The sequence below is a fragment of the Psammomys obesus genome, unplaced genomic scaffold (genome assembly GCF_907164565.1).
Source record: "Psammomys obesus unplaced genomic scaffold, mPsaObe1.curated_primary_1811, whole genome shotgun sequence".
Taxonomy (NCBI): domain Eukaryota; kingdom Metazoa; phylum Chordata; class Mammalia; order Rodentia; family Muridae; genus Psammomys; species Psammomys obesus.
The window spans coordinates 6,969,111-6,995,278 of record NW_026590062.1 but is presented as its reverse complement, the minus strand read 5'-3'; the positions used below and the strand labels follow the sequence as shown (position 1 = coordinate 6,995,278).

The window sequence follows — 26,168 nt, the reverse complement described above, 5'->3', positions numbered from 1 at the left end:
TCTGCCTCTGCCTCCTGAGTGCGGGGATTGAAGGTGTGTGCCCCCACACCAGGTTCTGACAACACCTGGAGCTCACTGATTTGGTTAGATTAGCAGCCAAAAAGCACGACGTTGCGGCCTCTAGCTCCTCTGTGCTAGGATTACAGGTGTGTGTTGCCACATCCAGCCTTTTCCAAGGGTGCTGGATTCCGAATTCAGGCTCTCATGCTTTGGCAGCCAGCCTTTGACCTACCGAGCCACCTCCACAGCCCCACTCTGGTTATTGAGATGGATTCTCACTATGTAGCTCAGGCTGGCCTCAAACTCACAACCCTTGCACCTTGGTCCCCTGAGTGCCACAAGTGCGGGGCCTGCACCACCATGATATGCAGAGAATGACAAAATATTGAAGTGAATCTGTTCAGGTGTAATATTTAGTAGTAAAAATGAATATATTTAATGTATTTAGTTTTTAACTTGTTACTATGCTAATCTGCTCTAGCCTACTATTATAATTTCAAAATATACTCAATGTAAGACTGTCAGTGAGGGGGGGGGGGAGCTGGAGAGATGCCTCAGGTTAGTACCACCAGTTGCTCTTCCAGAGGACCTGGGTTCATTCTCAGCACCCATGTGGCAGCTCACAACTGTTTGTAACTCCCATTTCAGGGGACCTGACATCCTTATGCCAATGCTCAGACAATTAAATAAACTATTAAGAAAGATCATTAATGAGCCGTTTCTATGCCTTTTTAGAATGTGGTTATCTTGGAGATCTGTTGGTTGGCACCAGCTGTGTGGCAGGCTTGCTCACAGCCCTATGCATGCATGGCCATCAGGGACGTGAACGGCTCCTTATGGGGACGTGGCTGGGTTGGGAGATGTTTCTTTGTACTATGTGAGTGGAAACCAGGAGGACGCATTCTGGTCAGGGAAGGTTCTGGACACAGATAAGGAAGAAGAGGTTTGAGCACACGGTTAGTGTTCGGCTAAGCAGGAGGCAAGGTCAGCCAACTACATGCTTAGCAGTTAGCACTCAGCCAAGCGGAACGGAGTCTGGGGAGCCTGGCCCAGGTTCTGAGTGCACAGGTGCGGCTCCTGGTTGCCCTGGTTACAGTGGGTTCTCAGGATTATCACACAGCAATGAGAAAAGCCTTATGCATAGGAAGTCAGCATACAGGGGAGGGGAGGGAAAGCAGAGTGTGCGTGGGTTGAGTGAGGGGGGACCTGGGCATTGGCGTATGTCTGCTGTTATGTCCCACTGGGCACGGCCCATTTGATAGTGTCTCTTCCCTGAACTAAGGGTCAGCATACCCACATGGGAGAGATCCTGGGAGGGGAGATGGGCAGTCCTGGTTCTCTTGGCAGCTTTTGTCAACTTTGGTCCTCACCATTGTGGCATGCCGATGCCTGGGGAGAACCAAGCATGCTCTAGGAAGGAAGGAAGGACAGCTCAAACTAACCCCACCCCTAAGACAAGGCTTCTCTGTGTAACCCTGGCTGTCCTGGAACTCACTCTGTAGACCAGGTTGACCTTGAAGTCACAGGGATCCCCCTGCATCTGCTTCCCAAGTACCCAAAGTCATGCGCCACCACACTTGGCTAGAGCTCAAACTACTGGTCAACACATGAAGGAGGCTATCATGTTATCTCAGGAAAGGTGGTTTCTCCAGACAACATTTCTACTGATGGGAGGCTGAGGGACCTTCTCTAGGGTCCTAAACATCTCTTCATTCATTTAATACTTTGGGATAAGTTCCTTGGTGCTGGCAAGACTCAGCCTATTCCACTCGGAAAGGGGACAGGAGCTTCTATAGGGAGGGTTGGGATAGGTTATGCCATGAAAAATGGCCAGATGTCTTCAATGGAACCAGAAGGACGGAGTGGAGGATGGTACATGTTGAGCAGGGCTGAGGAGTGGGGTCCTGTCCCTTGCTGGCTGGCCCCTCCAGGACAAAAATGTTAAACTGGAAAAGCATGGGCGGGGGGCAGAAACTGAGAGTCCAGCCAGGAATAGGCTTGGGACACCCATGCTCACCTCTGTAAACTGCACGTTGGCTGGGTCCCCCAAGGTGGAGCCGTCGGGCTGCTTGTAGCCAGCATAGCGGATGAGCTGTGAGTTCCACACTCGAAAGTCATGCTTGCCGTCAGTCCTCTGAGGGAATATGGTGATGGCCGACCTTGGGAGAGGGGAGAAGACATGAGTCACCAAAGTGGGACTTGCTCTTTGGAGGACCCAGGGGCAGAGCTGGAGATCTGCTGTCCAGGTGCCCGTCTGTGGGCAGGTGGTGAGTTACCAGCTCCGACAAAATCTTCAGTCTATGCAAGGTGGAAGGCAGGGAACACACATCCTGGTTTTGAAGTCGTGATCCTCCTGCCTCAGCCTCCTGAGGGCTGGCATGAGAGGTATGTGCCACCACACACTGCAGGGCATATGGGCTCCTGTGAGAAAGTCGTGTTCCACCCCTTGCTTGGAATCCCTCTCTGCTGTCACAGGCCCACATCCAAGGCTGGACTAGATTCCATTTCCAAAAATGGCATCCCAGATGGAGTTTGCTGGACCCTGTTTCTGAGCACGTTCTGTAGGTCCTACTCTCCAGAGAAGGGGATGCAGCATTTGCTATCGCAGGGCATGATGTCATTGACACCAGAGGATGAGGTTAGAGCCTGGGCTGAAGGCAGCTCAGGGAGACAAAGCCGCTCTTAGTGAAATTCTCCGCAGCACATGGGAGACCACCAAGAATGGAGCAAGCCACCTTCCCTCTGGCGTGAAGACACACGGCCACCAGCCAGAACCTGTTTCTGTGCACATACATTCAGGAAGCCTGTTTACAAACACCAGAGCCACACGTTGGGCTGAAAATGGGGTCTGAGACTCACTTTCTGTGTGGGAACTGAGATGGAGGGAGCTGGGAAGCCTGGCCACGCCCCCTCACCTGCTTCCCGGGGGGTGGGGGGGTGGTGGGGGGGTGGGGGGGACTCAGTTACCTTTGGGCAGTTTCAGGGCCTGCACTGTGAGTCACTCCCTCATAAAGCATGTACTCTTTATGCTCATAGCGAACATTCTCCTATGTCTGCCATCTGGTTTTCAGACTGGAGGTTTAAAACTTGAGAAAAAATCCTAAGTGATTATTTATTTTTTTTTTTTCATTTAGCTCTCACGAAGATACCCGCTCTCCACAGACTAGATCACTGAGCACAGCTGCAGTGTGGGGTGACCCCTCCTCTTGGCAGCTCATAATGTCCTTTGAAAAACCATCAGAACAGCTCCTAAGCAACTTGAGGGCTTAGCCATTCATGGTTTAGAATATGCTAGAAGGCATATTCTTCTCTCTCTCTCTCTCTCTCTCTCTCTCTCTCTCTCTGTGTGTGTGTGTGTGTGCATGCATGTACACACTGCACATGCATGGAAGCCAGAGGCTTACCCTGCTTTTTGAGACAAGGTTTCTCACTCACCCTGAAGCTCACCTCCTGTGCTAGGCTGGCTAGACAGCAAGCTCCAGGAATGCCCCTGCCTCCACTTCCCCAGCACTGGGATGGCAAGCGTGTGCCACTACCCTTGGCTTTTTAAACACGGGTTCTGGATTTGAACTCAGACCCCCATGCTTGCACAGTGAACACCCATTCAACCGCCCTTCCTCTCCACTTGCTGGACACTTCTCTGATGTATCAGGATGAAGTTACGTAGGAAAGACTCCCACTACCAGTTCCTCACGTATACAGGATTTCTCTTCTTACTGGTAGCTTAGGCAGCAAGGAAAGCCATGCCTGAGGCGGACAAACCTCCCTCTGCGTAAGCTCAGGGCAGCCCGGGGGGTGCGGGGGAACAGATGTCACCGGCAGGATTGACAAGGGCAGCCAGCTGTGGACGGAGCCTCAGCTGTGAGGCAGCTGCTGAGGCCAGCCCAGAAGTCACGATCAACGAGCCTCCCTGCCTTAACTGGCTCCCTGCAGGCGGTGTTCCTTGTAATGGTACAAGAGTCCAACGTGGGGCTAGGTGGGACAGAACTGGAGGTCACAGTGGCCCGTGGAACAGGAGGTAGCAGTGTGGGATGCCGTGAGAGCTGGCTCTACTTGGAAATGGGAGCTTCTTCTTTCCAGGAATCCTAGCTAGTTTCCCATTCTCTCTGTGGGTAACAGGGAACTAGAGTCCAGAGATACTCTCCATTTCTGTTGTTGTTCTTTTTGGCAGAGGAGGGGCAGGGGATAAGAACGCCAGGGGTATTTCTGCCAGTTGGGCTGCTTCCCCGAAAGGGGACAATCTCCCCCTCCCCCGGTAGCTGAGCCACATCCAGAACCAGTACTCCATGCTGCGGCGACCCCACCCCACCCCGCCCTATCCGGCAGGGCAACTCACCTGAGGTTCCCTTTGTTGGTGGCGTACTTGACGTGGTTACAGATGTAGTTGAACATGCCATGGGCTGTGGTGCAGTCTCGGGCATCAAACACCTGCAAAAAGTGCATGACGGGATTGCTGGCTGCCTCCTCTCTTCCCTGGCACTTCCAAGGCAGATCTCCTTTCCAGAGGACTCTGAGGCCACAGCAGCTGCACCTCTCCTGGATAGCAAGCCCCCCCCCCCCCATTCTTGAGGTCCAGGCCGCCTTTTTTTTTTTCCTTTGCTAATAACTGAGGAAATATCCCCCAAAGGCTATGTATAGAGGGCAAATGATTAGGAGAGCAGGAAGGTGACGAAAGGGCCAAGCCGTAGTGGGCTGGTTCTGTTTTCTGGGGGGGGGGGGTGTCACTGGGCATTTAAAAACAAGCACGAATCAAATAGCCTAGAAAGGAGGGTGGAGGCGGAGGCTCACAGAACCCTGCTCTGCCCTGAGGAGCCAGTGAGTGGCCTCTCGCTTCGTTTGGTGGCCTACCACTGGACGGTTGATCACGCTTCCGTCAGTACCCCCACACCCCTGCTCATGCCAGCAGCCCCCATCAAAGTCAGTGGCTCACAGGATTCGGAGGTAGAAGAGGGTCATCTGAGAATGGGTCTGCAGCCAAGGGGACAGTGAAAGGGAGCAGTGGAGTCTTTGCCAACAGGACGCTCTGAGTTCTACCAAAAGGCATGGCAATTTCATTCACCTAGAGCAGCATTCTGGTAAATCACTACCAGACCGGATCTCTTTCAAAGCTTCGTCTGCCTCCTTGGCTTCGTCCCTCCCAGAGGGTCTTTCAGATGTCTGAGTGTCGCCACCTACCTGCAGCTTGGACCACTGGATCCTGCCCACACACCGAGAGGCATTCCGCCAGGCATGCTTGGCGCCATAGATGAGCTCGGTGTCCTTGAGCTGGTAGGTGCTGGTGCTTTCGATCTCCTTGTTCACCTCCTCCAGCCTGTCCATGTGGGCCTTGGAGCCAAACCTAAGGGTGGAGGAATGCAGGGGAGGATGGCAGGGGGAGCCGCAGTGGGATGGCTTGGAAGTGTTCCGTGTGTGTGTGTGTGTGTGCGCGTGTGTATGCATGTTTGAGTGTGCATGCATATACCTATATGAGCATGTGTGTATCTATGTGTGCACACGTGTGTATATATGCATGTATGTTTTTTGGATGGGTGTATGTGTGTGTATGTGTATCTGTGAGTGCGTGTGTGTGTGAAGGTGTGTGGGTGTATGTGTGCATGTGTGTGTCTTTTAGCATGCGTTAAAGGTTCGAAACTGTGCTACTGCCAGGTGATGGAGCCTTTAAGAGGTGGGGAACAGTGAGTGCCTTCCTTCCTCAATCTCTCTCTCTGCATCTTTCTTGTTGAGGCGGGGTCTCCCGATGAACCTGGAGTTCACCGATTTCCCAAGACTGGCTGTTCACTGAGCTCCAGGGACCCCCCTGTCTTTACTCCCCCACCACTGAAGTTTGCAGACATCTGCCAACAAGCTGTGCTGTCACAAGGGTGCTGGGGCTCTAAATGCGGGTCCTCGCACTTGCATGGGGAGCACTTTCCCTACTGGTCCAGCCGCCCGGCCTCTTGTACTCGCCTCTTAATGGATGAGTAGTATTGGTCGAGAAATTCTTTGGCTAGTGGGAAGAGCTGGTCCTTTGTGCGGACATCTTCCGGCTTTCGCGTGTGCTGGGATGGCAGCATGATAGAGCCCATGCAGATGTGCTCCGTGCACCCCGTTTCCTAGGGGCCAAGAGGGGGGTGGGTGAGAGTCTGACTTCTTCCCACCAGGGTTGGCAGGTGTCATGACTGAGAACCATGGTGCCCAAGGTATTTGTGCTAGTCAGCTAGGGAAGGGGCTTTTTCACTGGGTCACATAGCCACCGGGCAACAACCTAGTGTCTTTCTGTCTCTGTCATCTCTAGCTATATCCTCTGTCAGTCAGCTATCATCTATCTATCTATCTATCTATCTATCTATCTATCTATCTATCTATCTATCTATCTACTTATCATTTATCTGTCTACCCAATTGCCTATCATCTAGTTATCCTATGTTAATGATCTACCTATCACCTATCTATAATCTATTATCAATCTATTAATAATCTATCAATCATATAGCTATATATCTATCTATCTTCTATCCATCATCTATTAAGTCTATTATGTAGCTACTATCTATCTACTCATCTATCTTATTTCCCTGTCTATTTATCATTGATCATCTCTCTCACTACTATCTATCTATCTATCTATCTATCTATCTATCTATCTATCTATCAATTTTTTGATAGCGTTTCTTTTTAGACATCGTCTCATACAGTCCAGGTTGGCCTTGAACTCACTATGTGCCTGATGTTGGCCTTGAGTTCTTGACTTTCTGCCAAACTGCAGATATGTACCATCACACCCAGCTCCAGAAAAAAAAAAATCCATTCTGTGTTGATCAAAAAGAATAATGGCATCATTGCCATCACCATCACCACCACCACCACCACCACCACCACCACCACCACCACCACCACCACCATCACCATCACCATCACCATCACCATCATCATATCTTCATTGTCATCATCATTATAACTGAGAGAGGGTCTCATGTAGCCCAGGCTGGCCTCAGCTCCCTATATGGCCAATTGAATTTGTGACCTTGAATTTGTGACCTTGTTGCCTCTACCTCCTTCGTATAGAGATTACAGCCATGAACTATGACACCACTTATGTACTGGGTATGTGTGGCTTAAACATAGCAAAGGCTTTGCATATGTTAGGTGAGTACTTTAGTTGAGCTTCACTCTCCTCTCTAATGACATGTCTGAACACACCCTATGGTAGATTGATGTTCAAGGTGGCCATAGCTCCTCTCCTCTGTCCACATTCATTCTTTGTGATGTGATTTCACTTCTCCTGAGATGCAGCCTGATCCCCAGCTCTTGGCTCCAGGTTGGTTTGGACCCCTAGAGTGTCCTAGGAGTGACCCTGGGCCATGTGCAAGGCTAGGTCTCAAGAAGTTTTGTATGCTAATAGAAAATAAAGAGATCATGCACTTTTGCATTCCCAGGGACAAACCCAAGCTTGCTTGCTAGAAGAGGAGAGACCACACAGAGCAGTCTTCTCTGCCAGGGCCATTCTAGAGCAGCCTGGCCTGAGCTGTCACCTTGAGTGACTGCACGTGTATGAGCTAGGCCGTATCAAAATCAGCCACATTTTTGGCTGGGTCTGCACAGCCACCTGGCTAGTCTGTGGACTTTTTAAAAAAGCAATATGTAATAGTTGTTTTCCACCACTGAGTTTGGGGCCTCCTTGTTACCTTGCACTAGCTGACAGATACATCACCCCTTGAAGAAGTTCATATTTTACTCCCCCCCCAAGGAAGGCAATAGGTTGGAATATCCAATATTAAGAATCCAGTATAGAACAGAGGCCAAGGGGCACAACGAAAAAAGGGTTGGTTTGATGCCCCGCCCGTGATCATACTGTAAGAGGCAAAGGATATGCGAGGGTCCTTAAAATCTGCTGGGAGCAAGATGCTCACACTGAGAGCCTTCGTATGACCACATGACCTGTCTGTGGAGCATCCAGGGAGGTGTGAGGCAGCGCCAGCTGTGACCCTGCGGCTGTCACAGTGTGGGAGAGGGCTCTGCTCCCTCGTGGGGGTGGGCTGCAGGTAATGTTCATCACAATCAAATTGTCCTTGCATAGATTTCCCCTCCCCCAACACAGATGCCCTTGTACCCTCCTCTTGTGAGGTAAGCCAGTCCTGACACTCACCAACGTGCTCTTAAGGTGAAGGGTGTCGGTAAGGACCACGTCTGTCTCCCAGTTCTTGACCTTGAGGAAGCGGGGGCACCTGGAAGGACTGCCATTCTTGGTAGGAGACTGTTTCCCCGAGGCAGGGGGCTGTAAGAGAGAGTGAAGGTGACATGTGAGCTAGGGCATGGAGGGGCCATGACATCTTATCTGAGACTTGAAGGCTTTGCTTTTTCTAGAGTTTTCTCTGGGTCACCCACTGCCTTCACAGAGAGAAGGACCCAAACTTCCCTTGGGTGCCAGGTACAAAGTTCCCAGAGACCAACAGTGCTGCCTATACAAAAGACCATGGCGTGCAAAAAATGTAGATTCAATCCTGGGGCAAGGAGGCAGGAGATCAAAGGTGATCTCTTCAATGTCTGTCAGAGAGTCAAGAGTATCTGGAATAAACCATTAATTCTACTATCTAGAATACCACGTAGAGACCCTGTGGATGTTTGAATGAATAAATGACCGAGAGGAAACTGACGGCCTTTGAACAGTTATGGTCCTTACAGTTGTAGAAGCCTGGGCATTTGCTTGGCGGCCGCTGTCATGGAAACCAGGGAGGGAGACGAGACTGAGCTGTGCAATTCATGCACATGCAAGCTTTACCTCAGAGGCGCTCATGGTCATATTCCATCTTAACTCATAACTCATGGCCAAACACACTCAGTGAATAGACACTGGTGACATCACAGTGTCCTCAGCCATCTAATCAGGAGAGAAAGAATAAACGGATACACTGGACGTGGGGTGAGAATACAAAAGAGGGGAAGGCATGGCAGGGCAGAGGTGAGTCTGTGATGGTCAAAAGTCCAGGGGGCCTGGGGCACTGGCTCAGTTGGTAAAGTGTTTGCTGATTCTGGGATCCACGTGAAAAAAACAAAAACAAAAACAAAAACAAAACAAAACAGGCATAGTGATGTAGGTTTGTAATTCCAGTGCTGGGGATGTAGAGACAGGCAGATCCCTGGGACTGGATGGCCAACCAGTCTAGCCTAATTGGTGAGTTCAGGGCCAATGAGAGGCATTGTCTCAGAAGAACAAGGTGGAAGCACCTAAGGAATGATGCCCAAGGTGACCTGTGACCTCTGACCTCCATACACATACATTCACGAAACAAAACCAAAAACCCCTGGCCTGTGAGGTAGAAGCACACAATCGAGGAGGAGGATAAGGATGGGAAGATTAAAGGTCAAGCCAATGGCTCTCAAGCTTGGAGGAACTGAGGCAGGAGGACAGCTATGAATTACATGATGACACTGATGGCCTTGATCTCCAAAGGGGAAGTGCCATCTAGTCCTGCTTTCTTCCCCCAGTACAAGTGTTGCTCAAACAAACAAGTGTCTCTCTGGGAGGCTTCCATTGGTGTCCTGGAGGCTGTGACAGCAGGCATCCCAGAGGGGGCACTGGACATGGTGTTCCCATGGGGATGGGAGGGCAGAAGTTCAGAGGGTGGTGAGGAGTGGGTGAGCTATAGGGTGCGGCTGGCCGATGGGCACCTCTAGCCCTCACCGCCAGGCAGTAGAGAAACAAGGAACTGGCCAATAAGAGAGCCTGGGCAGCACACTGGGTGCCTTGTGGGCTGTTGTACTTTGGTTCCAACATTTTAATTAGTCATCAAGGATATTAGATAGTCTGGGAGGAGATGAATGAGGAGCCGAGTGTATCACAGGAATGGGGAACCAAGGTCACTGTGCACTCAGGACCATGAGGCTGGAGACGGCACATGTGGTCTGAGGTGGGGACCACACTGGTCTTTTCCTGGCTTTGTGTCCTGCTGTAGGATGATGAAAGCTTCTGAGTTGGGGGACACCTGCTCTAGCTGGAGGCTCCCTAAAGAATGAGAGGAGCCAGGGCACTCACAGACACTGCAAAGACTTCCTGAATTCATTCTGCTAAGGGAGTTGTAGAAGTCCGAGAGAAAGGCCTGAGCACTCAGGCTCCAGAGGAGGCTGAGGGCCCCCACATAGGTGACAATGCCCACCCCATAACTGGGGAGTGGGTATGGCTCATCGACTGTTCTGAAGCAGGGATCCCAGCTCTGTAGCCTGTGGTCCCAGCCAAAGTGTTTCTGTAGAGCCCATGAACTAGGCATGTTTTCTCACTTTTACACTGGTCAATGTAAAACCCCAAACAGCAACAGTATTTTGTGATTCATGAATGTGATGTGAAGCTCAGGTTTCAGTGGCGAGAGTTTTTCACTGTTCACCCTGTGGCCTGTCTCTTCTGTGAGAAGCCAAGACTGAACCCAGGCCTAGGCTAAGCAGCATTCCACACTGAGCTACAACCCCAGCCCCTCCTGAAATTTTGGTTTTGAGGGAATTTTGCTAAGCTTTCCAGACTAGCTCTACACTCACTGTGTAGCCCAGGCTGACCCTGAACTTGTTATCCTCCTGCCTCAGCCTCCTGAGTCGTTAGGAGTCGTGGGCCTCCACCATCAGGCCTGGCCTGGTCATGGTTTCTTGTATACTGTAGTGGTAACGCGATGTAACTGTGACAGAAACTGTGACTCAAGAGTCCCCAAAGCCAAGGATGTCTCCAATTTTGCCACTGCCCTATTTTGCTCAGATGCCATTGGGTTGGAAGTCTTCCCAGGAGTTTCTAGGAAATGGCGCTGTGTGCCCTGCTCTCCAGCCACCCTCACCACATTTTAAACACCCTCACAGCACTTAGCACAGCCTGCAGGAGGGACTTCATGACCCCCTCCCCCGTGTGTTAGATGTCAGAGGACATCCGTGTCTGACTTTCTTGTTTGTTCCTGGCACGGGTCGTCTATTGTTTCCCAAGATGCTGCAGACGGCTCATGAGACACAGCCTGGAGCCTAGGTGGGTCTGAACTTGTCACCCTCCTGCCTCTGTCTCCCAAGCACTGGGGTGACAGGCATGAGTCACCTGGACTAGTCCTTCCTGTAATGGTTCCACGAGCATGGGTGTAAAAACACCTGCAGACCCTGTACACGCCTGCACCCCTATATACTCCTGCATGCCCCGTATACACACCTATACACTCTCATAACCTTTATTTTTGAGGTAGGGTCTAATTTAGCTCTGGACTTGAACTTACTATGAAGCCAAGGATGACCTTGAACTTCTGATCTTCCGGTCTCCACCTCCAGAGAGCAGGGATCATGGGTGTGCACCACACTCACATCTTATAAATTCACACGTATTACATAGGTTCAGATTGTGCCGTTGTCTCTCTGTCTGTAGGAATGGATGCTAGGACCCTATGGACATCAGAATTACAGCCCCCCAGTCCCTCATAGAAAAATATGCCCAAATATTGGGCCATAACCCATGCTGGGTAAGTAGTTTTGTTTTATTTTGTTTTTCCCAAGACAGGGTTTCTCTGTGTAACAGCCCTGGCTGTCCTGGACTCACTTTGCAGACCAGGCTGGCCTCAAACTCACAGAGATCTGCCTGCCTCTGCCTCCCTGAGTGTTGGGATCACAGGTGTGGGATTGCCACCGTGACTGGCAGGTCAATAGTTTTTATGCTGTGTAGTTTAGGGGAATATGACAAGAGAAAAGAATGTCTGTACACATTTAGCGTGCGCGCGCGCACACACACAGACACACACAGCAGTTTTGAGGAAACGGACAAGGACCCCATGCACGCTTGGCTAAGACTTTACCACTGAGCCTCCAGGCACACTTTTGTATTGTTTTGTTTTTTCCTTGACCATTTCAACCCATAGGTGGGTGAATCAGTGGATATGGCTTCATAGACACAGGAAGTTGACTTTCTCATCTGCCTTTTCCCTGTTTAACTGGCTCTTCCCGAGCAATAAGCCTTTACCATATTGGAGACACAGTAAGAAAGACCCTTTTATAAGCCAGACCAAGACCCTTTACCACAGTGGTTCTCAACTTCACTAACACCGTGAGGCAACAATACGTTTCCTCATGTTGTCCTGACCCCCAACCATAAAATCATTTCATTACTACTTCATAACTGTAATTTTGCTACTTTTATGAATCACAATGTAAGTATTTGATATGAAGATGGTCTTAGGCAGCCCTGTGAAAGGGTTGTTTGACCCCTAAAGGGATTGTAATCCGCAGGCTGGGAACCACTCCCTATCCAGTACCAGGCCACACTGGCAGCCTGATAGACTTCAGCCTTCAGAATCCTGGCAATGAATTTGTAATATTTAAGCTGTTATGTCTGTGGAACTGTGTGCTCTCAGCTTGAGCAGACTGACACAAAGTCTACACATCCTTGAAAGCATGGAGTAGCTTAGAAGTACAGCCAAGGACTCTAGTCAGCTCTTGATTTAGGGGAATAGAGAACCAGGAAGCTGCTTGGCTGAAGCGAGTGGACTTTCTGTGTGGTCACAACCCATCAGACCTATTGCAGAGTGAAAATATCATAAGAGGAAAATCCATCATGGCAGCAAACCCATGGGGCATTCCAGCTCAGCAGCGATGCTCACTGTAGAGTGCTGTGTGTTTCCCCTTGTGATTTCTCACTGATAGGAAGCTACAGCAACCGGGCTGCATATCTTAGTGAAACTTGAAGTACAATTTCTACAGAATAAACATTGCTTTCACACCCCTGTGCAATTGGAATGCTAAGTAAAGCCATCATGGGTCAGGACCGGCTATATAGGATTGCAAAGATCGCGGGAGGGAAGGGGTGAGGGCTGAGAGCCTTGAAGATGCTTTCTCAAGAATGTGGGGGTGGTAGGGTGGGGACAACACAGCAGGAAGACAGACCTGGGAGAGGGGAGCTGGGCTAAGCCTGGTTTATAGGAGCAACTGAGAGTCTGGGGTTTGAGAAAGACCAAGTCGGCCTGCTGACTTCCTGTCTGGGTCATAGAAGTTCTGAAAACTTGATGAGACACTAGCAGACTCTAGGAAGTAGGGAGGAGAATGTAGGAGCTGGAGGAAGGAAGCCAGGACCTCAATGTGACAGTCAGGAAGATGTCAGCTCAGGGGCCAAGGACACGAGCTTCCTGGTAGTTGTGTCCCCTCAACTCCTTACATTCATGTCCCAAAGCCCAGTGCCTCTGACTGTGACCATGGTGGTTAACCGTCACTTGAGAGGATCTAGAATCCCCAGTGAGACACACGTCAGTAAGAGAGTTTCCAGACTGTTAGTTGAGGTAAGAAGGCAGACTCTAACTGTGAGTGCCAGTGTTGCATGGGCTGGAGTCTTGGAACTGAATGTGAAGGAGAGAGCTCGCTGAGCACCAGCATTTATCTCTCTCTGCTTCCTGACTGGAAACAATGCAATCGGCTGCCTCATGCTCCCGCCACCATGCCTTCTCCTCCACCAGGAACTGTGCCCCTCAAACTGTGAGCCAGAATTAACCCTTTCTTCTTTCCACATGTTGCATTTGTTGGCTATTTTGTCATAACAACAGGAAAGGAATTGATACAGTATCTCTAACTGATGACAGGATCACTCTGAAAGTACCAAGTTAGAATGTAGTTACTATGCAGTCCTTGCTTGACTCAATATGGCTGACATCATAGGAACTTGGGGCTGATCAGACACTCCCCAATCCAGAGAGAAGGCCCTGTGATCATGAAACTGGCTATTAACAGGGACACAGAGAGTAGTCACTCTTCCCAAACCTTAACTTTGGGCTCCCCCCATCATAAATGTGACACAAAGCACACGGTTGTCAGGACTGGGTGGTACGAGTGAGCCCTGGAGCTGAGCCTGAGCTTGTTCAGAATCAGCCAGCATCTCCCCTCTTCCCTGATGGCACCAGCCACAGCCTCTTTGTGACAACCTGGCTGCTCTGGACTTGTCCTGAAATGAGGACAGCAGGCCTGGGCCAAGCTGGGCAGCAGACCATCACACTGCAGGGGCTAGACGCCACCTCCTGTGATCTTCCTGAAGCCCTGGGCAATGCCGCTCCAACCTGTGGGGGCCACGTCTTCAGGATAGCCAGCCTAATCCACTTATGGACCCCGGTAGCTCAGCATCCATGCCACAAGCATATTGCTGCTTGGAGGAGGGAACCAACTGTGCTTAGGACTTGGAGAAATGGTTTCTGCGGGGTGTGTCCAAAGTGATCTGGTCCCTGCAGTGACCCCACTGACACCTGCAACCACTCACTCTGTCCCCTCTCCCTGTTCTACTGGGTTCCAGTCTGTCAGGGTTGGGAGGAGTACCCAGGAAGTGAGCTAGGTAGGAGGCATCTCAGACCCCTGAGATAGACAGGCCTTTAAACTAGAATGTGATCCAGGGAGGGATGGCTCAGTTTCTGAAGAGTTAGCCGTGCAAGCCTGAGGACCTGAGTCCATGGAAAAAGCCAGGTATCACAATGTATGCTTAGAACCCCATCACTAGGGCAGAGGACAGGTCGATCCCTGGGGTGCTCTGACTATTGGTCCAGTCAAAATGGGTTCAGTGAGAGACCCTGGCTCAGAAAATCAAGGGATCATCCACTGGGGCATGAACAGTCTACAACAGTGTATTAGTGGGTCATTAAACACACACACACACACACACACACACACACACACACACACACACACGGACAGAAAGCAGAAAGTTGGGAGGAGGATGGAGGTAGGGACAGTGAGGAGTGCTAGAAGGAGGGAAGGAGGGAAGGAGGGAAGGAGGGAAGGGGATGGTATGACCAAGATACATTGTATTCGCACATGGATCTTTCAAGAAGACAACACGGAGTGAAGAATGACTGAGGATGACACCTGGCATTGACCTCTGGCCTCTGCACCCGCACACATCCACGCGTACATGCATCCGCACACGTGTACCTCCGCACACATGGTCTCCCCAAAGCTGGAAGACTTACGTTGACCCAATCCTGGAGAGACTGCTGGATAGCTGCACGTTCCTAGATAACCCTGAACTTGGCCCTGAGACCACAGCAGAATGACCATGTGCCCTACAAAATTCACTTGAATAACGAATCCTGCAAGTACCTGCAGCTCATTCCCACCATCTTTTCCTGAGCGTGAACTTGCTAAATATGAACGTTAGACACACACACAGTTTTAGCCTTTCAAATATCTTGGGAGCGTGGAGAAGAAGTGAAGGGAGGTCTCTCTAGAGCTGTAGGACCCCCTGTTGGGAAGCGAATGGGCCACAGTTACCAGTTGGAAAAGCGGTGGGCAGCTCGGCCTGAGCCACGCGGTGACTCAGCATTCAGGGAGTCGCCCTGGTTCCCCATCAAATGCCATGGCCTCAATAGGTGGGACAGCCCGCACCGGGCACACTCACTATGGAAACAAACCATCAGCAGAATATGTGGAAGTTCCCACAGGGCTGAACCCAAACACTGGCATAGGGCATTCAAACCCCATTTCCTGGCTCCACCCTGGCTCTGACCTCCCAGACAGCAGGACCTGGTACCTTGGTGTGCGTGTGGGGTGTGTATATGTGTGTACATGTATGTGACCATGTAAGGTGTTTCCCTGATGGATTATACACATGGATGTGGCTGTGGAGGCAGAGGCTACTATTGGGTGTCTTCACTGAACACAGAGCTAGCCAGCCAGTTAGGCTGGCCGGCCAGTGAGCTCTAGAAATTCTCTCTTCCCCACCAGTACCGCACGACAGCTGAATACTATGGTACCTGGCTTTTTACATGGGGGCTGGGGATTTGAACCTGGGGTGTGTGCAGGAGGCACTTTATCGATGGAGCCATCTCCCCAGAGCTGACGACTGTCTTTTGATTCAGGGATCTATAAAGACCAGGGATCCCCAAACAGACTGCTCAAGTAGAGAGGAGGAAGGCAGCGGAGACTAGATTCTGCCACTGCTGTGTCCAGAAGGCCCTGCTCAGGGGAAGTTTCTGGAAAGCACGGTTTTGAAGGGGCTGCTTCTTAAGAGCAGCAGGACTCAGCGTGGACGAGCTGACCTAGGCAAGGTGGGGCAAGTCAAGCACTGGCATTGTGTGAGAGGGGGGTTATCTCAGACTTAGCTCTCAGGGAGGGAGGGGCCCGCTGGCACCCTGAGAGGTCAGCCAGAAGAGAGCCAATGACGTCTCCCAGGGTCAGTGGGTGGACCATGTGGGTCACGAGTGGGTGCTGAGTATCGGAGACCCCCAGTGTTACAGAGAGATGGCTGCTGTATGTGTTCATGTTCAGCTTCTTCGGGAGTGATGCTTCGAGAAGTCAAGGGAAGTATCTGATGAGGAAATGATGGCACCTAAACTCTTTCAGAGATGTGGCCATACTCTGTTCTGTCTGTTTTTGAGCCATCTCTTGCAAATGCTTATTTGGTGCCCAGCAGGGCCCAACCCAATGTCTACCTGTCAATTCTCCAGTCCTTAATGACAGGTGAAGAGACAGAGGGTCTGAGAGCCAAGCATCTGTTTAACAAGGCACAGGTGACAGGGCTGGGTGTGTGTTTTAGAGACCGGTCCCCAGGAGACAGAGGTTATGGATGTGGGTGACAGACAGGATGCTGACAGAAGAGAGACTCATGGTTTCTTACTCCTCCTGCCTCATGTCAGTGATACAGTCATTAGCCAAGCTCAGGTCATCAGGCTTGGTGGCAGGCACCGTCTCCCACTGAGCCATCTCTGTGCCTGGCTTTAGTGGAAGGTTTTCACTTTTCCTGCTTGCAATGACGTTAGCTGCAGGTCTGGCGATCACAGCCTTTGTTATGCTGGGGTGTGCTGTGTCCACCCCTCGCTTCTCTGGGGGCATTTACCATAAGGGGCAATGACCTTGTTTTCTAGTGAGGTCCCAGTGACCGTGGGCTCTGAGATGGTGGGACTTTGGCTCAGATGCCATCTCCAGCACTTACTGATCCTCACGGATACACTAAATCTCCATGCCTCAGTTTCCCCAACCATAATATAGGGACAATAGAGGTGTATGTGTGAGTGTGTATACTTGAGTGTGCAGGTCCATGTTTGTGCCTGCAGATGCCAGAGTAGGAACAGGATGTCCAGTGTCTTCCTCCGTCACTATATCTTATACACTTGAGGCAGGATCTCTCACTGAGAGACCCTAAGGCTCACAACACTTTGTAAGCTGACCAGCCAGCAAGCTCTTAAGTTCCTCTTGTCTTCAGTTCTGAATGCTAGTATTATAAGGCATGTACAGCTGTGCCTCGCTTTTTATGGGTGCCTGGGATTTGAACTCAGTTCCTCCTGCTTGCTCAGCAAGTGCTCCCATCCACTGAACCATCTTGTCAGCCCAGGCTCCTCTGAATGTTAAGCCTTCTCTAGAAACGTTACCCAAGTATCTGCATTGTTGCATTATATAGGGGGTAATAAAAACAAGTCTATGCTATTCAGCATAGACACAATTTTGTGAGTATTTTTGGTCTGTGCTCCAGTGAATCTGTGGGTGCAGAGCTGAGGCATACAGGGTTCAGACAGTCCTATTCTGGGTGGGGCCGAGGACGAATAGAGCGATGGCAGTCCTGACGTACTCAGTACAGCACTGACATTGCTCAGTCAGTACCAGGCATGGTTGCTGTGGTTACTACCATTATTTCATAGTCTAATCCATTTCGTCCCCTCAGGAGACAATGAGCCATTGTGATGAGGGGAAGCCTTAGCTCCAAGCTAACTAGTCCTCTGCTGGAGGTCACCAGTGAGGACTGAGCCATCCTGGCCCCACTCACAGCACTGTTGGCTGCCATGCTGTGGCCAGGGAACCTTTGGCTCTCATGGCTGTACCCACACATGGTGGTGTTAACTGCCATGGTTGATATTTTTATTCTGACATCATTAACGAGTTTGGGTCAGGGCCAGCTGAGGTTCCCTGCTTTCAGGGGTAGCTGCAAACTGCAAGGCGGTGTCTGCTCTGCCCCTCTGCCATTCAACGGAGTAGGTTAATTCTTGGGTCCCCTGCAGACTGGGGAGTAGGGTCTCAGGAGCCTGACTCTTCCTGCCTGGTAATTTGGAGCTCCCCAGGTGCTAGTAGTCCCTTGGAAATACAGAGAAACTCCACCAGTGATTATGACATTTTGAAAGCAGCCAGGAAACCCTGGGTCCCCGGGGAGAGGAAATGCCAGCTCTAGGTGAGGTGAGGGGTGGGAGGAAGTTATAAGAAAGGAGTGACTGTCTAATTGTTTCAACCAGCAGGAGGCTGGAGACAGGATGGGGTGCTGGGAGAGAGGGGTGCACCTCAGGGAAGAGGCTACTTTGGCCTAGAGCCTTCCCTACCTGTGCACTGTGGGTCAGAGGAGAGCAACTGGGGCACATAAGGGACTCAGATGATGAGTAAAAGGGGGTGTGTCCCAATCCCAAGGTCCTGTAGACCATTTAGGTTTAACAAGACATGGCTCCCACAAGCTCATGTTTTCGAACAGTTGGAGCCCTGTGGGTGGTGATGTTTGAGAGGCCAGGAGCCCGGCTAGAGGAAGTGAGCCACTGGACAATTGGCACTGAGGTTATAGCTCTGCTCCATTTCCTGTTCTGCCTCCTGATCTGTCAGCCTATGAGCAAGCAGCTTCCCCTTCAGGTAGCCGCTGCAGCCAAGATGGTTCCCACCTCTATGTCTTTCCTGCTATAATGGATGGTCGTCTACTCCTTACCCTTGAACTGTGAAACCAAAATAACTACTCCTTCCTAAAGCTGCTTGGGTCTGCCATTTAGTTGTATTAGAGAGAGAAGAAATGAACAAATGGAGAAGGGACAAGCAGCAGGTCTTATGTTATTTATCCATTGTAACATTTTACATATGATGATGATCACAGAAGGGCCTTAGCATGGTGCCTCCTCAGTTGCCATAAACAAGAAAGATAATAGCAGAGATACAGTAAATAGCCAAAAAAAAAAAAAAAAAAAAAAAAAAAAAAAAAAGTAAAACCACAGCTTGTCAGCCACAATAACTTGTTTTCACCAGAACACTTTTATCTACTTATGCTAGGCATAAGTAGATCTTTGATCTTCAAAGCCCTCTTGGGGTTAACCTCCCATGCTGTCTCCCTGTTTAACACTAATCATGCAGTGGACCTTGCACTTGGCCGTGAGGCTTTTGAAGGCAGGGAAGGTGCTGTTTGCTTTTCATTGCTTCCACTGAAGGGTTATGCACACAGGTTTGGGGAGAGCATTTGGAAACACGGGAAGTAGCTCGTTCCACATTCTGCCTTGGGACAGACACGATTTTCACTGGGGATGCGCAAGACAAGGTCCATTGAGGTATAACCAAAGACTGGAAACTACAGGCTCTCAGGCCTTCCTCATAGCTAGCCAAGATGGCCACCCAGAGAAATTACCACTATATAGAAATGAACATGTTCAGCTTACCCAGACTGGTTTGAGGGGTGGCACCTGGGTGGCCGGCTCTCTAAATTTAGATAGACACAAACCTCCAGGATGGTGACACTCCTTTGCAGGTCAAAGAGCATAGCCTCATTATTTGTTTAGCAAATAAATAGTGCTCTGAGTTAAAAAAGTGTTTTCTCCCATCTAGCCAGCCTCTTTCTTGCCTCTTTTATACTCTGGGCCCTTTTACCCAGTCCTGGGTAAAAGCAGATGCTCTTCCTCCATCATCACTAATTTCTTCCTGACTTGTGAAGCAGACACAAGTCTGCTTTGTGCAAGGAACAATGCTGTCTGTATGAGGTTGCTCAGAAGAGTAGGAGAGGGAGACCATTACACAGTGGAGAAGTCCACTGTGGCCGAAACACAGGAAACAGCTGACTGCAGGATGCTCAATTCCAACAGAGCATCAATAACACAACCTAAGACCAGGGAAGCATCACAGAAGAAGGATGGAAAGATAGTAAGAGCGGGAGGACCCGGATGTCTGCTGCCAGACTGTCTGCTAGACACGACCCGGAGCCAACACTGTAAAACCTCAACTGTGTGGCTGTCTAAACAAGACCTGCTGATGTGGATGGAGGAAATCTCACAAGGCCACATCCCTACACGGGGAGCTATAGAAAATTAATACCTGCCAAGAGAGTCTTCTTCAGGGGCAATCCTGTGACAGCTGATCTAGTCAGCCCTAAACTTGTGTACATATGAGCAACACTGAATAGAGCTAGAGGCAACACTGAATGACCCAGCAGCTTGTATTCTTTCTCTCTCACACACACACATACACACATGCAGAGAGAGAGAGAGAGAGAGAGGATAATAGTGGCTTAAAAAGAGGTTACAAATTTGAGTGAGAGTTGGGGGAGATGGGAGAAGTTTGAGGGTTCCGAGGGAGGGCAGGAAATTATATAAGTAGAGTACTCCTGTGTAAAATTCTTCAAAATATCAAAATAAAGAAACGGTTAAAGCATGAAAAAGGAAAGCAAGTTGCGACAGGGAATGAGGCCAACTGTAGCAGTGTTGGGTGAGATGGTTCTGAGCAGCCTTGGGAAGGTGGAGGTAGGAGACAGCCTCCATTAGACAAGAGACAGTTCACTGTTGAGTTGTTCCACGTGAAGCTCTTGGAGGCAGGGATGAGATGTTGATGGGTTATGGGGCTACCCACTTCTCCCTAAAGCTGGCAAATGTATCCTAAACTTGAGTCTCAAGGAATGCACTTGCTCACTCTCTGTCTTGGGGATTGAACATAGAACCAAGTGAATGCCGGGAAGACACCCCATTACTTCAGTTATATCCACTGTGCCTGTTTTTCTTTTCTTTGGAGAACAGGTTTCACTATGTGGTCAAGGCTAGCTTTGAACTCACAACCTCTCCCCGCACCTCTGTCTCTTGAATGCTGGCATGACAGGCTGCCATCAGCATTCCCAGGTGTAGAGTGGACCCCTCACTGCTGGTGTCTGGGTCTTTCAGGCAAAGCTACTTGGTCATCTTACTGGGTCTTTGGTCCTCTTCTCTAGGATAATAGATATTCTGTGTATAGGACAGTGCTCAGTACCCCTCAAACCCCTCTATTGCCACGCTGGCTGAGAAGTCCATCCTCAAATCTCTGATGCCATGTTCTCTAGCCTGAGCTGCACCCCTCTAACACCCCTCTAACTAGGAGTTCAAGGTGAATTTTTACAAATTGCCACATTAAACAAGGTGGACGGCATGAGAAGTGGTCACAGCCCTGCCCTTGCTCAGACTTTGGCGGGGACTTCCAGTTATTTCCAGAAGAGTCAGGAACGCTTCTGCTCCTTCCCCAAACTTCCCCTCCAGCCGAACTCAAAGACTACCACCAACAGGGAATTACAAACTTCAGTGGCAAATTAGCAAAGCAGGCTGGCAGTTTCAAAATACTGCATTTTGAGTGTACATTAAGCACATAAGAACATTCCTCTTATCTTTCCTGACACACAGGAACATCTTAGTTAATTTCTACCTGCTGTTTATAATAAGGACTCAGATGGCCGAGGCAGGAGGATGGCAAGGTATAGAACTGGGCAGTCTATCAAGTGAGTTAAAGCTTAGAGAGGGCAACTTAGTGAGACCTCATCTAAAATTTTTTTAAAGAATAGGGGAGGGTCTGGGTGGCTCAGAGGTCAAGAGTAGGTAATGCTTTTGCAAGAGGACCCAGGTTCAATTTCCAAGACCCATGTTGGGAAACCCGCAACTGCCTGTAATTCCAGTTTCAGGGGGTCTGACACTTTCTTCTGAACTCTGTAGGTACCTGCCCTCATGTGCACATACCCACACACATATACACATAATTAAGATAATAAAAACAAATCCTAGAAAAACTTGAGAGAATGCAGCTCAGGGATGTAGCTCAATGGCCAAGCACCTGGGTAGTGCATATAAGGCCATGGGTCATCAGAGCTCCACAAAAACAAAACTAAACAACATTTGCTGTTACAACAGTAACAACAAATGGATCCAGTAACAACAAATGGATACAAAATGGATATAAATGCATATAAATGGATAAAAAAACCCTAATGGATACAAAAAGATTTATCTTCTGTCCTAACTGTAAAACTAAAACCGACAGCATTGGTGGGCTAACAAACGGCAAAGGACACTCTGTCTTCCTGAGATGGTGACACTAGCCGGTGATAGAGACTGTTGCAAAGTGGACAGTCTATGTGAGGAGAGTGGCTTACACAGACTGCTGTGCCCCTGTGTTGCTTTGAATAAGAGCGGCGCCCCACAGGCTCATATATTTGAACGCTTAGTCACCAGGGAGTGGAACTTTTAAAAGATTAGAAGGATCAGGAGGTGTGGCCTTGTTGGAGGAATTATGTCACTGAGGTTGGGCTTTGAGGTTTCAAAAGCCTATGCCAGGCCCAGAGTCTAGCACTCTCTGTCTATGGCTCAGGATGAAGCTCTTCAGTGCCTGCCTGCATGCTGCATGCTCCCCACCATGATGATAAAGGACTAAACCAGTGAAACCATAAGCAAGCCCTGCCCCAGTTAAATGCTTTTGTTCATAAAAGTTGACTTAGTAATGATGTCTCTTCAAGCAACAGACACTGACTAAGACACCCCCTAATAAGATAGGCTCACATATGGTTAGATGTTGTATACATTTCCAAGAAGAAATGTCAGTATTTCTGTGTAAAACTTTGCAGCAATCACAAAAAATCAAAAATCAGACTCATCTCTTAGGAAAACAGATTGTACACCCAACAAACTGGGCCTGAGCCTGGATCTGGCTGGAGGTACCACTTCCTGCCTGTCTTTGTCTTGAGAGGGTTATCAGTGCACAGGACTTCATTCTTTTTTTTTTTTTTAAGAAACGAACTATAAACCAGTGTAGTGGTACACATTTTGCAAACCAAGCAATTGGGAGGCAGAGGCCAGAGGCTTACAAGTTCAAAACCAGCCTGGGCTATACAAGGCCCTTTCTCAAAAAAAAAGCCAAGGGCTGGTGATACACATCAGTGTACAGAACTTTGTGCTTGTGTGCCAAGGCCCTCGTTCCATTCTCAGGACCTTCCTCCCCTACAACAAAAAGAAATTATGAAGGAATTTTTAAAGACCACAGTTGTTTGTTTTATTTTTCAGTGACCAAGAGTTTCTGGTGTTCCAGTACGGCCTTGGTTTGTTTGTTCTTTAATTCTTAATTTTTTTTTTTTTTTTACAATTTATTCATTGTAAAAAAAAAGCCCCCTCCCTCAACTTCTCAGCTCCTCCCAGTCCTCTCTCCCTCCCTCTTCCCCCTATCTGCTTCCCCTAGTCCACTGAAAGGGTGAGTTTTGCTTGCAGGCATGGATCCCAGCCTCCTTCTTGCTAAGCACATGCTCAACTACTGAGCCCATGCCAGCTCCAATGTGGCCTTGATTTCTGAGGACAGTTTAGTGATGTTCATCTACAAACATTTCTGGGTGTAGAAGAGTCAGCCAGTGGGATTGTGGAATCCCCCCCCCCGCCTCCTGATAGCCATCAGTAGCCAAGGGAAGCCATTTCCACCATGGCTCAGGCTTGATTCACCCTCCTCTGAAGCCTTGGAGAAAGGCTTGGAGTCCTGGCTAAGATGGACTGAAAGGCTCCATTTGTGTGCAGGTGCCAAGGCAAGGGGGTACGGGTCCCCCTTTTCCGGACCCCCCGTGAGCCACCCTCCCTCCTGCTGCCGTGGGGTGAGGGCATTTGGTAGGAAACATGGGTTCTTTCCAAGGGTCACTCTAGTCTGGCCCATCAGCTGTTCGGGCAAAAGAGAAGTGGCTGCTGATCTCCAGCCAAACCAAGGCCGTCTTCGAAAGGGCTGGTGACTCAGCTGTCAGCACACGTCTCAGCTGATTGGCAAGGACTGAAGCACTTGGTAACAGATGGAGCTGGCGAGGCTGTGGGCAAACAGCCCCACCCGCTCCCCCCCCACCACTTAGCTGGTAAGATGGCTACAGCCGCTGGGTTGTAAATGTAAATGGCTTTTTGAGTCAACTTTAACACTTCTAGGAATGTTTTGTACTGATAAAGTCTGCTGCTCATGTGCCAAAAGAGGTATTTATACAATGCTACATGGGCCAGCACTGTCACATCCAGAGTGGCAAAAACCCATGTCCATCATGAGGGACTTATTCAATAGAGGATGGCCTAGCCTTACACTGGAATATTACACAGTTTTGAAAAAGAACCAGGCCCTCTGGATCTGCTAATTTTATGTCAACTTGACACAAGCTAGAGTCACTTTGGAAGAAGAAACCTCAATTAAGAAAATATCCCCGAGTCTACCGTAGAAGGCATCTGAAAGACTCTACCTAGCAGTGTTTTAAAGCAGATACTAAGACTCATAACCAAACCTTCGGCAGAGTACAGGGAATCATATGAAAGAAGGGGAGTTAGTATGATGTGGAAAGGATAGGAGTTCTACAGGGACCAAATATATCTGGGCACAGGGGTCTTTTCTGAGACTGACACTCAACCAAGGACCATGTATGGATATAACTTAGAACCTCTGCTTGGATGTAGCCTGTGGTAGCTCAGTAACCAATTGGTTTCCCATAGTAAGGAGAACAAGGACTATTTCTAACAGGAACTCAATGGCAGGCTCTTTGACCTCCCTACCACCCAAGGGAGGAGCAGTCCTGTTAGGCCACAGTGGAGGACTTTGCAGCCAGTCCTGAAGATACCTGATAAAACAGGGTCAGATGAAAGGGGAGGAGGTCCTCCCCTATTAGTGGACTTGGAAAGGGGCAGGGAGGATATGAAGGAGGGAGGGTGTAATTGGGAGGGAATGAGGGAGCGGGATACAGCTGGGATACAGAGTTAACAAAATGTAACTAATAAGAAAAATAATAAAAAGGAAAAAACAAAAAAAGAAAACTATCAGGCTGCTCTCTCTTGCAATTCCCCATAAAATACCTTTTATGTACTTTTGCATGTTTCAAAAATATAAACTACATATAAAGAGAAAAAAAAAAAAAAGAAAATATCCCCACTGGATTGGCCGCAGGCAAGCCTGTGGTGAATTTTCTTGATAGATGATTAATGTGGGAGGGCTTAGCCATCCACATTAATTAATGTGGGCGATGCCATCCCTAGGCTGGTGGTCCTGGGTTCTATAAGAAAGCAGGCTGAGCAAACAATGGGGAGCAAGCTAGCAAGCAGCACCCTCCATGGCCTCTGCATCAGCTCCTGCCTCCAGGTTCCTGCCTTGTGTTCCCTCCCTGACTTCCTTCGGTGATGGACTGTTACCTGGAAGTGTAAAGTGAAACAAACCCTTTCCTGCCCAAGTAGCTTTTTGTTCTGGTGTTTTTCACTTCAGTAGAACAGCTGACTAAAATACCCCCTTTACCTTCTCGGTGGGACTTATCTTCTAGATATGCTAATACATGAAGAGGCAAATCCAGATGCAGACACACTTTCATTTGTACAAAGGCATGAAAATAACACGGGTGACATTTGTCTGTTCATACCTAAGAAGTTAGAACACATGTACACATGCCAACAACAACAACAAAAATTAGCCTGGATACTTGGTACCTTTAGACCATAGAACACGAGTGTCCTTCCTGGTAGGAACAAGAATCTAAAAATGTTTAAAAATGGCAAGTTTCCAAACACTTGCACGCATGACACATCTAGACTGAAGCATACTCTCGAACCCCAGACCCCAGACCTTTACCTTAGCATCCAGGTCATGGTTTTGGGATCTTATGCTTCCCCCTTCTCACTTACCCCTCCCCCCAAAAGTGTGGTAACTCGGTGCCCTGCTAGCATCTCACTTACCTGTTCCTTCTCTGAATACGGGTTGTTGAGGACCACAGGGACGTTGCCTTTCCCCCACAGGTCATTGAAGACGCGGTCATTCTCCCCGCCCAGGGGCAGAGCTTTGTGCGGTTTGCCATCGAGGTCTCTGGAAAGCAAGGTAGGTCGGATGAGGAAGGGTGACAGCAGGATTGTGGCCTTGATCTGGCCGTCCCCAATCTGTACAGAACCCCAAGCCTCTTTGTGTAGCCTGTGGGCCCACAAATCTTCATCAGGAAGCTCTCCCACTCCACATAAAAGCACACCAGTGCCACAAGGAAAGCAGTTCTGGGATCATGTGCAAAGCTCAGTGTCTGTGGCTTTGGCATGGCTGCCACACAGACTTCATCACCCCTGCAAGCCGAGGTCTATCATCATCACCATCATCAGGTCTATACTGTACCCGCCCAGGACAGTTAGTGAGGAGAAAGGTAGGGCATGGGATGGGTTGGCAAGGCTTTGGGCTTCTTAAAACACACACACACACACACACACACACACACACACACACACACACACACACAC

General features: G+C 49.4%; 1 protein-coding gene across 1 annotated transcript in view; it reads right to left on the bottom strand.

The window, feature by feature from the left end:
• Positions 1-26,168, bottom strand: part of Nos1 (nitric oxide synthase 1) — an 86,229-nt gene that overhangs the window by 27,028 nt on the left and 33,033 nt on the right. Inside the window, exons 3-8 of the mRNA XM_055605954.1 lie at positions 25,626-25,752; positions 8,126-8,254; positions 5,947-6,092; positions 5,176-5,338; positions 4,337-4,428; positions 2,018-2,159 (exon numbers count right to left, since the gene is read on the bottom strand). Of these exons, the coding sequence (XP_055461929.1) occupies positions 2,018-2,159; positions 4,337-4,428; positions 5,176-5,338; positions 5,947-6,092; positions 8,126-8,254; positions 25,626-25,752 (799 nt within the window). The remainder of the gene's footprint in view (positions 1-2,017; positions 2,160-4,336; positions 4,429-5,175; positions 5,339-5,946; positions 6,093-8,125; positions 8,255-25,625; positions 25,753-26,168) is intronic.